Below are 15,006 nucleotides of genomic sequence, written 5' to 3'. Positions count from 1 at the left end.
GAAACGTATCTTCATCCTCTAAACTGACAATATATTTTGCAGAATTCACTTAAAATGGATGGCTCCAAATAGTAGCCAATATGCTTACAAATTTTGGCTTCACAATATTACTCAAAGACAAACTACTTCTTAGGAACGACAGTTTAGTGTTATCCATATTGTGGTTTGGTATGTTTTTTTTTCTTTTAAAATGTTTACAGGAAGTGTAGTGCACACCGCAACAGAGCACGGTGAAGCATTGTGGTTTTCTGTGCTGTCTTTAATATGACATTTATCAGTTTCCTTCAAAAGTGAATATTACGTATGTAAGCTTCTTTGTCCCTCATTAGTGAGGTTTTCTTTGCTCCCTAATTTCTCTGCTTCAACTTCATACCGCCCAGGGCACCAACCCTGATAAAAGCAGAGGAATGTTAGTTCTCTCTTTTCCACAAATTCGTAGCCTATCCACATAGAAAAAGTAAGTTAATTTCAGAAGTGATGTATTAGTTTTTAAGGAGAAGCAAATTAGGAAATGTTCTTACAAACATTAGGTATAGAATCTTTGGATAGGTAATGAAGGCAGTGTTATAAAACCGTAGCCATTCCATTACTTTTAAATAAAATTCGTTTCCCAGGGTTTAGAGTAGGTTCCCTATATTTTGAGTATTCTACCACAATATTGAGTATTAAAAATGTTGTCAAAACATTGTGTAGAGAATATTGATTTCTACAGCATCATTAAAACAGTTAAGTACACATTTCCTATTCTAAACTCCACATTTAGCTAACGTGAACATAAGTATCTCACCATTCTTAACTCCACATCTATGTACCTTGATATATATTATAGAACATATATTAGTTTAAATATATCCCAGAAGAATAGCAAGTGCATGTGCAATGTGTTTACACTGTCCTTATTCAACAAACCAAGACATGTTACAACTGTGACAGTTCTCGTAATACAGACTTTTCAGATAGACCATGTAAAAAGGATCTAAGGATTGCAGCACACGACTGACAATGTACCATTGTGCTCTTCCCATAGCAGATGTGTATGCTAAGTTTTCTATATACTCTAGGCTTAATCATTGGTACGAGCTCCTAAAAGAATAAGAAGATTGATAATTCTAGATTTAACTTTTGCAAGATCAGGTACTCTGTCTGGAACAAGAATTGAAACAGCTGTAAACACCTAAAGGATACATTGGATTGCTCTGTCCGATTTTGTAACCTTAAAAATTACTTTTAAGCAATGTGAATTTGTTTCCATTTGTAAATTAACCTTTATTTTGCCTTCTTTTGTAACTTGTGATAAAGTAATGTATTTTGAAGAGTTAAGAGTTTTCAGTATTGTTTGAAAAATAAAGCGGATTATAATCTCAACATAAAGACTATTCAAGTTGGTTATCTATTCTGATGAGCTAAGTACAACATCAGTTGTATCAAGGATTTGCAGCATCCTTTTTCAGTTATCATATGCCAAATAGTTTAACTGTCATTGCCAAACAGCATTCAGAAATAGAGGAAAATAAAACCAGATAATATCTGGCACCATGTTGGTAAACATATCAACTGATTCTATTGATGAATGAAAAGTATAAACTTGTTATATATGTCTGTATGAAAATAGTTTGTACTTGCATGTCCTTGCACAGCCCCCTTAAGCTAATACAGATAGACAATACTTCATAGAATAGTCTCTTTTTAACAGGCTAACCACAAACAGTAAGATGTATGATAAGTTGGCCCTTAAGTGATTTGCATTTTGAAGACGATTGCTCCAGTGTTACAAGGACAGCTATTTTTCCTTTTTTGCTCTGGCATAAAATGGATTTCGATTGAGGCTATATTTCGATATTTTTTGTGTTTTTTTTTTTTTTTTTTTTTTTACCTGTAGCCCTCAACAACAAAAATCCAAAAACAGCATTTTTTTTGTTCCACTTCTTTGACCTTACTAAGCAATATCTTAAGTACGAAGCATCAGATCCGGCCCATTTCCTACAAACAAAGAGGCAATGTTAATAGTCTTATTAAACAATAGTTCTAATTAAGACACATACTGAGCACAAGTTCATAACTACTCACACACTCTAGTATTATACTTGCGTTACTGTGCATATATGACATATATGATTGGGAAAGCACATAAAACAATTTCTTTGCTAAGTGTCTCAACAATGTTACAAAACCTGTGAAAGTCTATTCACAGCATGTGAATTTCTGAAAAATGCACATTGCACAAGTAATGTTACAGGTAAGCAAATGTCTTGTTTTGGATTTTCATAAAATAATTGCTGATGCCTACAGAATCCCAGTGAAGACTTATCTTCTGACTCATGCCAGTCATGTGATAGACTTCACCTTTCACTCATCACTAGGCCTGAGTGGAGTTCACGGAGTTCTACTATGCCTAACTCCGCGAAGTGCCGAAAAAACTCACCCGCGCTACGTGGTGTTCAGCGAATATTGGAGTTTGGGCGTGTTGAGCTGTTCGCACTGATCTTCAGTGCATTAGTTTCTCCTGCGCTGTAAAATCACCACAAACAGCATCACCCGAGGCACCAGAGGGCACTAACTTCTTTCTGCCGCTTGAGTAGATTTTCTGCTTGAGCGACAGCTTCCTCAACGTGAGCAGTAGCTTTCTCATGGCAAGCGGTCTCTGCCAGCCGCTACCGCTCGCGTTCGGAAATTTCACTCCAATGCGCAAATTTAGTGATTTCTCTCGCTCGCCAACTTTGTTAGTGGGCGCAAGTGAGAGCAAAAACTCCACTCTGTGTCACTTTGCAGAGTTTTTTGTAACTCTCCCCTACGCACAGAGCTCGAAGTGGGGAAAACTCTGCGAACTCCACTAGCGGAGCGGAATTCTACGCCCACCCCTACTCATCACTTATTTTCCCTCTGTCTTCCTTCGCCTTTCTGGCTTAATCTCTTATCTATCTATCAGTCTGACACTTCATCACATCTCTCCCCAACCCCAGCACTACAAATGTGTAGAACTGTATTATAATATCTTAAGTCATTCTTTGAATGGAAGTACAGAAACCCATATCAACGCCTTTAATTTCTGTTCTTGAACATTGTGTTGTAAATCAGAAAGGGGTCATTTTATTGCTACCTCGAGACTACTATCGACTTGCCAATTGCACATCATTAGATAGGTCTGGATCTCTGTTGTATGAATATTAGCACTTCTAATGCTCTGTCACCTCCTAGAGGCATACTCCTCATCACCTGGACACGTTTTTTTTACCCATTTGCTTTTTTCCAGTAGTGTTGTCCTTGATTGCTTCAAGACTGATGGCATTGAGTGTGGGATTATGAGAGGAGTTGGTTTATGTACATTAATGCTGTTAAAAATGTCAGCATTTACTTCAAGTGGAAAACATAGTAAAATAATACACTCTTTCCCCTTCATTTCCCTCCAACAGAAAAGAATGGTTACATCATGTTTCTATATATAAAGTACACCATCACAGTGTTTTAATATTTATACTTAAAGGCTTAGTATTGGATTTAATCAAACACAAAAACATCCACACACATAGTTGAGCCATAATGCAGTCAACTACCATCAGTTTAAAATGTGTGCTTCATCACTCGCTGAAGCAGATTTTTTATGAGTACTACAGTGCCTGAAACAGTTTTAAAAATAGTATAGCCATTGACTCTAACCGAAGACAGTGTGCGATCACACCAGCCTTTAATGCCACAACTTTGTAGTGATCACTACTTTTGCTGTGATTGGGCACAGGTATGTTGATGCACGTATATGAATGCAGCACTGAATTCAACTGTCACAAAAGTAGCAAAAGAGAGCTCAAATCTTTTCATATTTTTTTTTAGGCTACTGTATTTTGTATTGGCCATAAAGACTGTCAGTCAAAGTTCTGACATTTGATTTACTGTGATATGCAACTCTTGGTTTTAAATATAGTTTTCTTCTTCTTGTTATCATACAATCCACCTACCACTTTTACCCACCTCTCTTCTCCTTTCAGGTAAATGACAATGATGTCACAAACATGAGTCACACCGAAGCAGTGAATTTGCTCCGTGCTGCACCCAAGACTGTCAGGCTCCTTCTCCGGCGGATTCTGGAGCTGCCCAAGACTCCAGTGATGCCTCACATGCTGCCTGACATTTCACTGATGTGTAACAAACAAGAGTTGGGTACTGAAAACTTAATTTTTCATTTGTCCTTAAAATGTCTACGTACGTTTTATTTCTTTAAATGTGAATTTCGTACCCACAAATTCATTTCTTTTATGCTTTCTCCTCAATACAGGTCTGTCTTTGTTGGGAGGTTATGACAGCCTTTGCCAGGTGCTGTATATTAGTGAAATCAGTCCAGGTTCAGCAGCAGACAGAGAAGGGAGCCTCCGACCTTTTGACATCATTCACTACATAAACGGAGCCTGTACATTAGAAATGACACTGAACGAAGCAAGGAGAGCCCTTGAAATGTCAATTCCCACAACTGTACTAAAAGCAACAAGGTATAAACTATGTTATCCAAATTCTTTAAGCTCATTTATGTTGTATTTCATTCTCAACGTCTCTATTTACTTTTAGGAATGAGCAGTATTTTACCAAATCAGAAGTCCAAATCAGACTTGCTTAAATTTGTGAAAGTATTTATTTATTCAGCCTTTTGGAAATACATAGCAGTACATGTATCCATATGTGTGTTAGTACGCATATATATATATATGTTCGATGGCATGTGTAGCTGCAGATACACATGCTGTGCACATCCCGCCATCTGGTGTTGGGCTCGGAGTGTTACAAGTTGTTTTTCTTCGAAGAAGTCTTTTTTCGAGTCACGAGACCGAGGGACTCCTCCCATTTCGACTCCATTGCGCATGGGCGTCGACTCCATCTTAGATTGTTTTTTTTCCGCCATCGGGTTCGGACGTGTTCCTTTTCGCTCCGTGTTTCGGGTCGGAAAGTTAGTTAGAATCTCGGAAAAATCATCAGTATTGTTTGCGTTCGGTATCGGGTTAGTTACAACAGATCGACACCGAATTAAGAAGAGCTCCGGTGGCCCTTCGGGGTTTTCTTCCATCCCCGTCGGGGCCTGGTTGGCCCGGCCACGTGTCTCTTCAAGGCTGATGGAACGGACCCCATTTCCGCTTCTGTCCAAAATGCCATAACAAGTATCCATATACAGATCAACATCTGGTCTGTAACTTGTGTTTGTCACCAGAACACAAGGAGGATACTTGTGAGGCCTGTCGAGCGTTTCGGTCCAGGAAGACACTCAGGGACCGAAGAGCAAGAAGACTGCAAATGGCGTCGGCGCCGACAAGACAAGAGAGTTTGGAGGAGGAGGAAGAAACATTCTCCACCCAGGAGTCGGACTCTGAGGAGATCGATCCAGAGGAAACGCCAAAAACCGTGAGTAAGACGTCGAAACCAAGAACTCACGAGAAAAGCGCTAAAGCCCATGGGACGCCACCTCCAACAGGCCATGGCTTAACCCGAAAAGTAGGTGACCGTTCATCGGCACCGAAAAAGGGCGAGCTGGTGTCGAAGTCATCCGACTCCGGTCGAGATAGTGGCTCAGAGAAGATTCGGCACCGAGACACCGGCACCGAAACGGGTCGGCACCGAGAGAGCACGACGCCGAAAGTAAAAAAGGTTTCGTCGGAGCTGAAAAAAGCAGCCGAAAAAGTTTCGGTACCGAAATATCCGGCCTCGGAACCGAAAACAAGTTCCTACACTGAGGAACAAAGACTGTCCACACAAATGAAGACACATAGATTTGGACAGGAATTACAGGCAATAGAGCCAGATCACACACAAAGACGGCTCTTTATTCAAAAAGATACAGGGAAGATCAGCACTCTTCCTCCAGTCAAAATGAAACGCAAGCTTGCCTTCCAAGACAAGGACAAACAGCCACACGCAAAGGTGGCTAAACAAGTAACACCGCCACCATCCCCACATCACTCTCCGCAACCATCACCGGTAGCCACTCCACCAATGATGCAATCCCCAACTCATACAGGAATAAGTCAAGATGACCCTGACGCATGGGACCTTTATGACACACCAGTGTCAGATAATAGTCCAGAATGCTATCCAGCTAAACCATCGCCACCAGAGGATAGTACAGGCTACGCACAGGTGGTGTCAAGAGCAGCTGCATTTCATAATGTCAGCCTTCATTCAGAGCCCATTGAAGACGACTTTCTTTTTAATACACTATCGTCCACACACAGCCAATATCAGAGTCTTCCTATTCTACCCGGAATGCTAAAACACTCCAAACAAGTGTTTGAGGAGCCTGTTAAAGGGAGAGCCATTACTCCAAGAGTAGATAAAAAATATAAACCGCCACCAACAGACCCAGTGTACATTACACAACAGCTAACACCAGACTCTGTTGTAGTGGGAGCAGCGCGCAAAAGAGCCAACTCTCATACTTCAGGAGATGCACCACCTCCAGATAAAGAAAGTCAAAAATTCGATGCTGCAGGCAAAAGGGTGGCGGCACAGGCAGCAAACCAGTGGCGTATTGCAAATTCGCAAGCTTTGCTAGCCAGAAATGATAGGGCCCATTGGGATGAGATACAACACCTTATTGAACATTTACCCAAGGAGTTCCAAAAAAGAGCGCAGCAAGTAGTAGAAGAAGGACAGGGTATCTCGAATAATCAGATACGGTCAGCAATGGAAGCTGCAGACACAGCTGCTAGAACTGTCAACACAGCTGTAACAATAAGGAGACATGCATGGCTGCGTACATCAGGATTTAAACCAGAGATACAGCAAGCTGTGCTGAATATGCCATTCAACGGACAGCAGTTGTTTGGGCCGGAAGTGGACACTGCGATCGAAAAACTTAAGAAAGACACTGACACGGTCAAAGCCATGGGCGCACTCTACTCCCCACAGAGCAGAGGGACATTTCAAAAGACACAATTTCGACGGAGGTTTCGAGGGCAAAACACAGAAGCCACAACCTCACAAACAAAGCCCACTTACCAGAGCCAGTATCAGCGGGGAGGTTTTCGGGGACAATATAGAGGGGGACAATTTCAAAGGAATAGAGGAAAGTTCCAAAGTCCCAAAACTCCTCCAAACAAGCAGTGACTTCAAGGTCACAAATCCCCAACACATAACACCTGTGGGGGTGAGACCAACCAAGTTTTACAAACATTGGGAGGAAATAACAACAGACACTTGGGTCTTAGCAATTATCCAGCATGGTTATTGCATAGAATTTCTCAAATTCCCTCCAAACATTCCACCGAAAACACACAATATATCAAAACAACATATAGATCTTCTAGGACTAGAAGTTCAGGCATTGCTACAAAAAGAAGGAATAGAGTTAGTACCAAAACAACAAATAAACACAGAAGTTTACTCCCTGTACTTTCTGATACCCAAAAAAGACAAAAATCTGAGACCTATACTAGATCTCAGAACATTAAATACCTACATCAAATCAGATCACTTTCACATGGTTACATTACAAGACGTAATCCCACTGCTCAAACAACAAGACTACATGACAACACTAGACCTAAAGGATGCATATTTCCATATACCAATACATCCTTCACACAGAAAGTACCTAAGGTTTGTATTCCAAGGGATACATTACCAATTCAAAGTGTTGCCATTCGAAATAACAACTGCACCAAGAGTTTTTACAAAATGCCTAGCAGTAGTAGCTGCACATATCAGAAGGCAGCAAATACATGTGTTCCCGTACCTAGACGATTGGTTAATCAAAACCAACACGCTAAGACGGTGTTCACAACACACAAAATAGGTCATAGAAATCCTCCACAAACTAGGTTTCTCAATAAATTACACAAAGTCACACCTTCTGCCGTGTCAAACACAGCAATACTTAGGAGCAACAATCAACACAGCAAAAGGGATTGCCACTCCAAGTCCGCAAAGAGTTCACACATTTCACAATGTGATACAGACCATGTATCCAAATCAAAAGATACAAGTCAAACTGGTGATGAAACTACTAGGCATGATGTCTTCATGCATAGCCATTGTCCCAAACGCAAGGTTGCATATGCGGCCCTTACAACAGTGCCTAGCATCACAATGGTCACAAGCACAGGGTCAGCTTCTAGATCTGGTGTTGATAGACCGCCAAACATACATCTCGCTTCAATGGTGGAACAGTATAAATTTAAACCAAGGGCGGCCTTTCCAAGACCCAGTGCCACAATACGTAATAACAACAGATGCTTCCATGATAGGGTGGGGAGCACACCTCAATCAACACAGCATCCAAGGACAATGGGACATACAGCAAAAACAGTTTCACATAAATCACTTAGAACTGTTAGCGGTATTTCTAGCGCTCAAAGCATTTCAACCCATAATAAGACACAAACACATTCTTGTCAAAACAGACAACATGACAACAATGTATTACCTAAACAAACAGGGAGGCACACACTCGACACAGTTGTGTCTCCTAACACAGAAAATATGGCATTGGGCAATTCACAACCACATTCGCCTAATAGCACAATTTATTCCAGGAATTCAGAACCAGTTAGCAGACAATCTCTCTCGGGATCACCAACAGATCCACGAATGGGAGATTCACCCCCAAATACTAAACACTTACTTCCAAATGTGGGGAACACCACAAATAGATCTATTTGCAACAAATGAAAACTCAAAATGCCAAAACTTCGCATCCCGGTACCCACAAGATCAGTCTCAGGGCAATGTGTTATGGATGAGCTGGTCAGGGATATTTGCTTATGCTTTTCCCCCTCTCCCACTCCTTCCATATCTAGTAAACAAATTGAGTCAAAACAAACTCAAACTCATACTAATAGCACCGACATGGGCAAGACAACCTTGGTACACAACACTACTAGACTTCTCAGTAGTACCTCATGTCAAACTACCAAACAGACCAGATCTGTTAACACAACACAAACAACAGATCAGACATCCAAATCCAGCATCGCTGAATCTAGCAATTTGGCTCCTGAAATCCTAGAATTCGGACACTTAGACCTCACACAAGAATGTATGGAGGTCATAAGACAAGCTAGGAAACCTACCACTAGACACTGCTATGCAAATAAGTGGAAAAGATGTGTTTATTACTGCCATAATAATCAAATTCAACCCTTACACGCATCTGCCAAAGATATAGTAGGATACTTACTACAATTGCAAAAGTCAAAGCTAGCTTTCTCTTCAATAAAGATACATCTGACCGCAATTTCAGCCTACCTGCAAATTTCGCAATCAACTTCATTATTTAGGATACCAGTCATAAAATCATTTATGGAAGGCCTAAAGAGAATTATACCACCACGAACACCACCAGTTCCTTCATGGAACCTCAACATTGTCTTAACACGACTCATGGGTCCACCTTTTGAGCCCATGCTCTCTTGTGAAATGCAATATTTAACATGGAAAGTTGCATTTTTGATTGCCATCACATCTCTAAGAAGAGTGAGTGAAATTCAAGCATTTACCATACAAGAACCATTTATTCAAATACACAAGCATAAAGTAGTCCTACGGACAAATCCAAAATTGTTACCAAAAGTGATCTCACCGTTCCACTTGAATCAAACGTTAGAATTACCAGTGTTCTTCCCACAGCCAGATTCTGTAGCTGAAAGAGCACTGCATACATTAGACATCAAAAGAGCACTAATGTACTACATTGACAGAACAAAACTAATTCGAAAAACAAAACAACTATTTATTGCTTTCCAAAAACCTCATACAGGGAATCCAATTTCTAAACAAGGCATTGCTAGATGGATAGTTAAGTGTATTTAAACCTGCTATCTTAAAGCAAAGAGAGAGCTGCCTATTACACCAAAGGCACACTCAACCAGAAAAAAAGGTGCTACCATGGCCTTTCTAGGAAATATTCCAATGAACGAAATATGTAAGGCAGCAACATGGTCTACGCCTCATACATTTACCAAACACTACTGTGTAGATGTGTTAACGGCACAAGAAGCCACAGTAGGTCAAGCTGTACTACGAACATTATTTCAAACAACTTCAACTCCTACAGGCTGAACCACCGCTTTTGGGGAGATAACTGCTTACTAGTCTATGCACAGCATGTGTATCTGCAGCTACACATGCCATCGAACGGAAAATGTCACTTACCCAGTGTACATCTGTTCGTGGCATTAGTCGCTGCAGATTCACATGCGCCCACCCGCCTCCCCGGGAGCCTGTAGCCGTTTAGAAGTTGATCTTGAACATTTGTAAATTTGTAAATATATTACTTTAAACTTCATTATGTACATACGTATTCACTCCATTGCATGGGCACTATTACTAGCATACACAACTCCTACCTCACCCTCTGCGGGGAAAACAATCTAAGATGGAGTCGACGCCCATGCGCAATGGAGTCGAAATGGGAGGAGTCCCTCGGTCTCGTGATTCAAAAAAAGACTTCTTCGAAGAAAAACAACTTGTAACACTCCGAGCCCAACACCAGATGGCGGGAGGTGCACAGCATGTGAATCTGCAGCGACTATAATATATATATATATATATATATATATATATATATATATATATATATATATATATATATATATATAAAAAATCCACAAGGATTCTTCCCACTTGAGTGAAGAATGCACACGAACTCAGCAGGGTATTGCACAACGTAGCTTAATCAATTACCATAACCACCAAATGGCACTAATAGACAACCCAACGCGTTTTGGCGTGTAATGTGTTTGTGTAATTGGCAGGTCTCAGTGGGTAGTGACTCCCCTAATCTTCTTGCAAAAATGCTTCCCCTTAAGTCAGTGTTTCCCAAAGTGTGCGCCGTGGCTCCCTGGTGCGCCATCAGAACTCACCAGGGGCGCCGCACACTTCTAAGGAACACTGAAATGCTTTCATTTTCATACTACCGTAGGGCCCCATTCTAAAAATACATCACATTTAGAATGAGGCTTTACAGGAGTATGAAAACGAAAGAATCACAGTAGAAATAAATCGAACTTGTTAGGGTTTTGCAATGTTATGTTGTAAAGTGTAAAACCCATCAAGTTTGATTTGTTTCCACTGCGAGTCTCTCTTTCATACTACGGTACAGCTAACAAAGCTGCATGGTAGTATGACAGAGAAAGACTTGCAGTGGAAACAAATCAAACTTGATGGATTTTACAATAGACATCATAACATTGCAAAAACCTAACAAGTTTGATTTATCTGCATTGCAATTCTTTCTGTTTCACACTACTGTACGGCTCCATTCTAAGGACAAGTTACGTTTAGAATGGAGCCGAAATGTAGTATTAAAAAGAAAGAATCACAGTGGAAATAAATCAAACTTGTTAGGGTTTTGCAATGTTACATAGTAAATTGTAAAAACCATCAAATTTGATTTGTTTCCACTCAGTGTTTAAATATTTATAAATAAAAACATGCCTGAAAGCTCTCCTCTGAAACATGTGGCTGCTGCAGTTAAATATGCATGCACAGAATATTGAGGCAGCAGTAATCCTAAAGCCATCTTGGGCCTCCTCAATCCATTTACAGCCTCTCCCTGCCCCTTCAGCTCACTCTTGCATCTTTCTCCCAATGTGGAGCTTTTACGTCCTTCTTTTTCTTCATCCTTCCCATATGTGCCTTTGCTCACAGTAAATGCCTGATGCAGAAAACTAAGGCCCATATTTATGAAAAGTTTGTGCTGCATTTGCGTCATTTTTTTATGCAAAAGCAGCGCAAACTCACAAAATATAAGTATATTTTGTAAGTCTGCGCTGCTTTTGCGTCACAGAATAATGCAAATGTAGCACAAACGTTTCATAAATATGGGCCTAAGTGGCAATCCTTAAAAATAAGTGCTGTGCCCCCCACTGTATACCCAGTGCTTAATTTGTAGATAAAAATGTGATGGTGATGAAAGCTCTCTTTTGAAATAAGCGGATGCTGCATATAAATGTGCGAGCCTTCTCGGGCCACTTTAATCCATTTACAGCCACTCCCTACTCCTTCAGCTCACTCATGCAGCTTTCTACTTTCTCCCTTAGTGATGCTTTTTAGTTTCTCTTCCTCCACGTTTCCCATATGTATCTTTTGCTCATCCTAAATGTCTGATGCAGAAAACCGGAAACCACCTGCTCAAATTAATCCCTGTGGAAATCACTGGCTCAAATTAAGCACTGTTAGCACTGCGACTCTTTCTCTTTCATACTACCATACGGCTCCATTATAAAGATGTTATGTTTGAAACAGAGCCGTACGGTAGTATGATAAAGAAATAATCACAGTGCAAAAATCAAACTTGTTAGGGTTTTGCAATGTGCATTTGCAGCCCTGAGTAACCCATGTGGGAATGCCATGTGGGGATGTTATGGAAGCCACAGCTGTCAGCGTCTGGAGTGGTTTGGACTAGCACATGACGTCTTGCCTAATAAATAAAGAGTATGTCCATTTAGGCAGGGTCAGGCCCAATCAGGACAATGATAGAGTGTCACTTCTGTCAGTGTTCTGCAGCTACTCAAGAAAAGAGGGTAATCATGAAATTACAAAAATGTCAACATTTAAGAGGAAAGCGGGAAATTGAAGAAAAAAAGAATCGGGAGAATGTATTTCTCCCCTTGAGGCCTGAATCAGGTCTATTGTCATATATGGGACTTCCAAGTGTGGTGCTGGAGGATCTGAGATCAAAAATACTAATGTGCTTTTTTTTTTTAACTTGCCAGGAACAAGGAGAAAGCGCAATGGCAGGCAGAAAGAGTTTGATAAAAATGTTGTGCACTGGCCTTCAGCAGCAGATTACTGGCAGTGCATACTCCAAGCCACTAAAGACAAGTCCCTATCGCAGAAGCCCTTTATCAGCTTCATTCCAATTATATTTTTGGAAGTGCTCCCAAATCCTGGCTTACATCCCCCCCACCCGTAAAAAAAAGTGACCTAACAGGGAGCCGCAGCCAATGGCCAATAGGTCAAGTGAGCCATGGGTCGAAAAAGTTTGGGAACCACTGCTTAAGTGTTCACCCGTCTCAGAGTGTCCACCAGAAAAAGCAGCTGAAACCACTCCACCTCCAGATGTCACAACTTCACTTAATTGTGCAATGATGCAGCACAAACCCTTCGCGTTTCGTAAACATTGGTTCATACACTCTCCTCTATTATTGAAACCTGATGTGTACAACCTAAACGAAGGACAAACAATTCACTGTTACTGGTACTACCTGAAGGACGGCCATCTTAGCCTATATACAAAACATACATACTGCTGATTCGTCACAATAGCGGACATAGGTATTCAAATTCATTCCTGTATGTTACATAGTTTACCTACCCAATATTCATCAAAGATTAGAATTAAATTAAATTAGCCATGTTACTCCTGCCCCAGTGGGCTTTTCATTTGTCTTCACTTCTGTTTAACATATCCTAATCTTCCCTGCTCAAAATAGCCTTCTTAAAGTTATTTTTCAACAACTATTTTCAGTTAGACACTGGTCATTGGCCTAATTTGTAATGCATGACTTATTCTAGCCAATGTGGGCACATTCTTATCTAGTACATTGTGTACATTATCATTTGGATTTTTCAATGAAGATAAATATTTCTATTTCTATTCTATTTGTACTAATATATAACACCTATCCTAAATTAATGTTAATAATTTTTCATTCTGCATTACACACACTTTCCCTCCGTATTCAACCTATAATTAGAGACCTTTTCAAATCACAGCAAATTAAATATTTAAAGGATACAGTAGCTCTTTTGCAGCACCACATTTGATTCATTCTTTGAATTCTCTTCCAGCCGGAACAGCTTTGTCATCCTTCTCATTCTATTAAAACAGTGAAACCCAACCCCAATTAAAATCAATTCTAATACCCCAATACAAGACGCAAATGGCTAACAATAATGCTTTGTCTTTGCAGCTCACCGCAGCCTTTGTACTTCCATCTCTTCATCCAAATTCAACCCAATTGGGCCCAGTGTATCAAAACCAATAATGATTTTAGACTGCAGTGTCCACAATTCTAAAGTCCCATTGCCCCCTCTCTCACTCACAGTGAACCTGACCAACACCACAAACTGTGTTTTTTGACCTTACTATCATGGATTTTTTTAAAATGCCTAACGCTGGATACACCTTATCTTCATGCAATATAGCTCGCATGTGCTCCAAAATCTCCTTTTCTTTACTGTATGAATGGTACACCCTACATAATTCTTATTGCAGGGACATTTCAGAGCATACACACTATAATCCGAATTGCATGTCAAATGCTTTGTGATGTGAAAGACTCTACGGGCTGTTGGAAACTCAACACACTTAGTATTCTTGCTGGACTTACAAGCCTTGCATTTCCCACATATATAGATACCCCGTACAGACCTTCTATTGTCCAATTGTGGGACCAAACTCTGACTCAACATATTCTTCAATGAAGGACTTGTCCAATAAGTAAGCACTATAAAATCTGATACAGTATGGATTAAAGTCTCATCTGTTTGCAGTACCGGCCAATATCTCTTAAGAAGCTTTCTCATATCTCCTGCTTAGCTATTGAATGTGGTAATAAACCTGGGACAGTTTTTCTCATCAGAGGACTTTTTTTTGGCACCAACAGATCTTCATGTTTCACCAACCTTACTCTTTCACATGTTTTCTTAATATCAGACGCTTTAGATCCTCTTTCAACAAATCTGAGTCATAACTTCCACCTCTGCCTCAAAAGCCATATCTGAACTACAGTTCTGCCTTACCCTTAACAGTTCTCCATCAGGAATACTCTTAATCAGACTTTTCTGGTGACAGCTTCTTGCCTGAAGTAAGCTGTTGCCAGCTGTTTCCTTCCCGTGCAGCTTGCTCCCCAACTTTCCATTCCCAATTATTATATGCAAGTCCAAGAATCCGATAGCCTCTGCATTAATTTGCAAAATCTCGTCAGTGTCGCAAACCCAGAGGACGGCATGCTTTTCCATATGGTCACTACAATATAACTACTACTCTCACCAGCCAAAGTACAACCCAGCATGGTTTGATGAAAA

At 40.4% G+C, this 15,006-nt stretch overlaps 1 protein-coding gene across 9 annotated transcripts in view; it reads left to right on the top strand.

Annotated features, from left to right (window-relative positions):
* The window catches only part of PTPN13 (protein tyrosine phosphatase non-receptor type 13), a 1,045,801-nt gene that overhangs the window by 795,952 nt on the left and 234,843 nt on the right, over positions 1 to 15,006 (top strand). For all 9 annotated transcript variants that reach the window (XM_069236135.1, XM_069236143.1, XM_069236122.1 and 6 more), the window contains exons 34-35: positions 3,981 to 4,152; positions 4,268 to 4,478. In XM_069236135.1, coding sequence (XP_069092236.1) covers positions 3,981 to 4,152; positions 4,268 to 4,478 — 383 coding nt within the window. The remainder of the gene's footprint in view (positions 1 to 3,980; positions 4,153 to 4,267; positions 4,479 to 15,006) is intronic.

The sequence above is a fragment of the Pleurodeles waltl genome, chromosome 1_2, assembly GCF_031143425.1.
Source record: "Pleurodeles waltl isolate 20211129_DDA chromosome 1_2, aPleWal1.hap1.20221129, whole genome shotgun sequence".
NCBI classification, from domain to species: domain Eukaryota; kingdom Metazoa; phylum Chordata; class Amphibia; order Caudata; family Salamandridae; genus Pleurodeles; species Pleurodeles waltl.
This window is presented reverse-complemented; position numbering and strand designations above follow the sequence as displayed.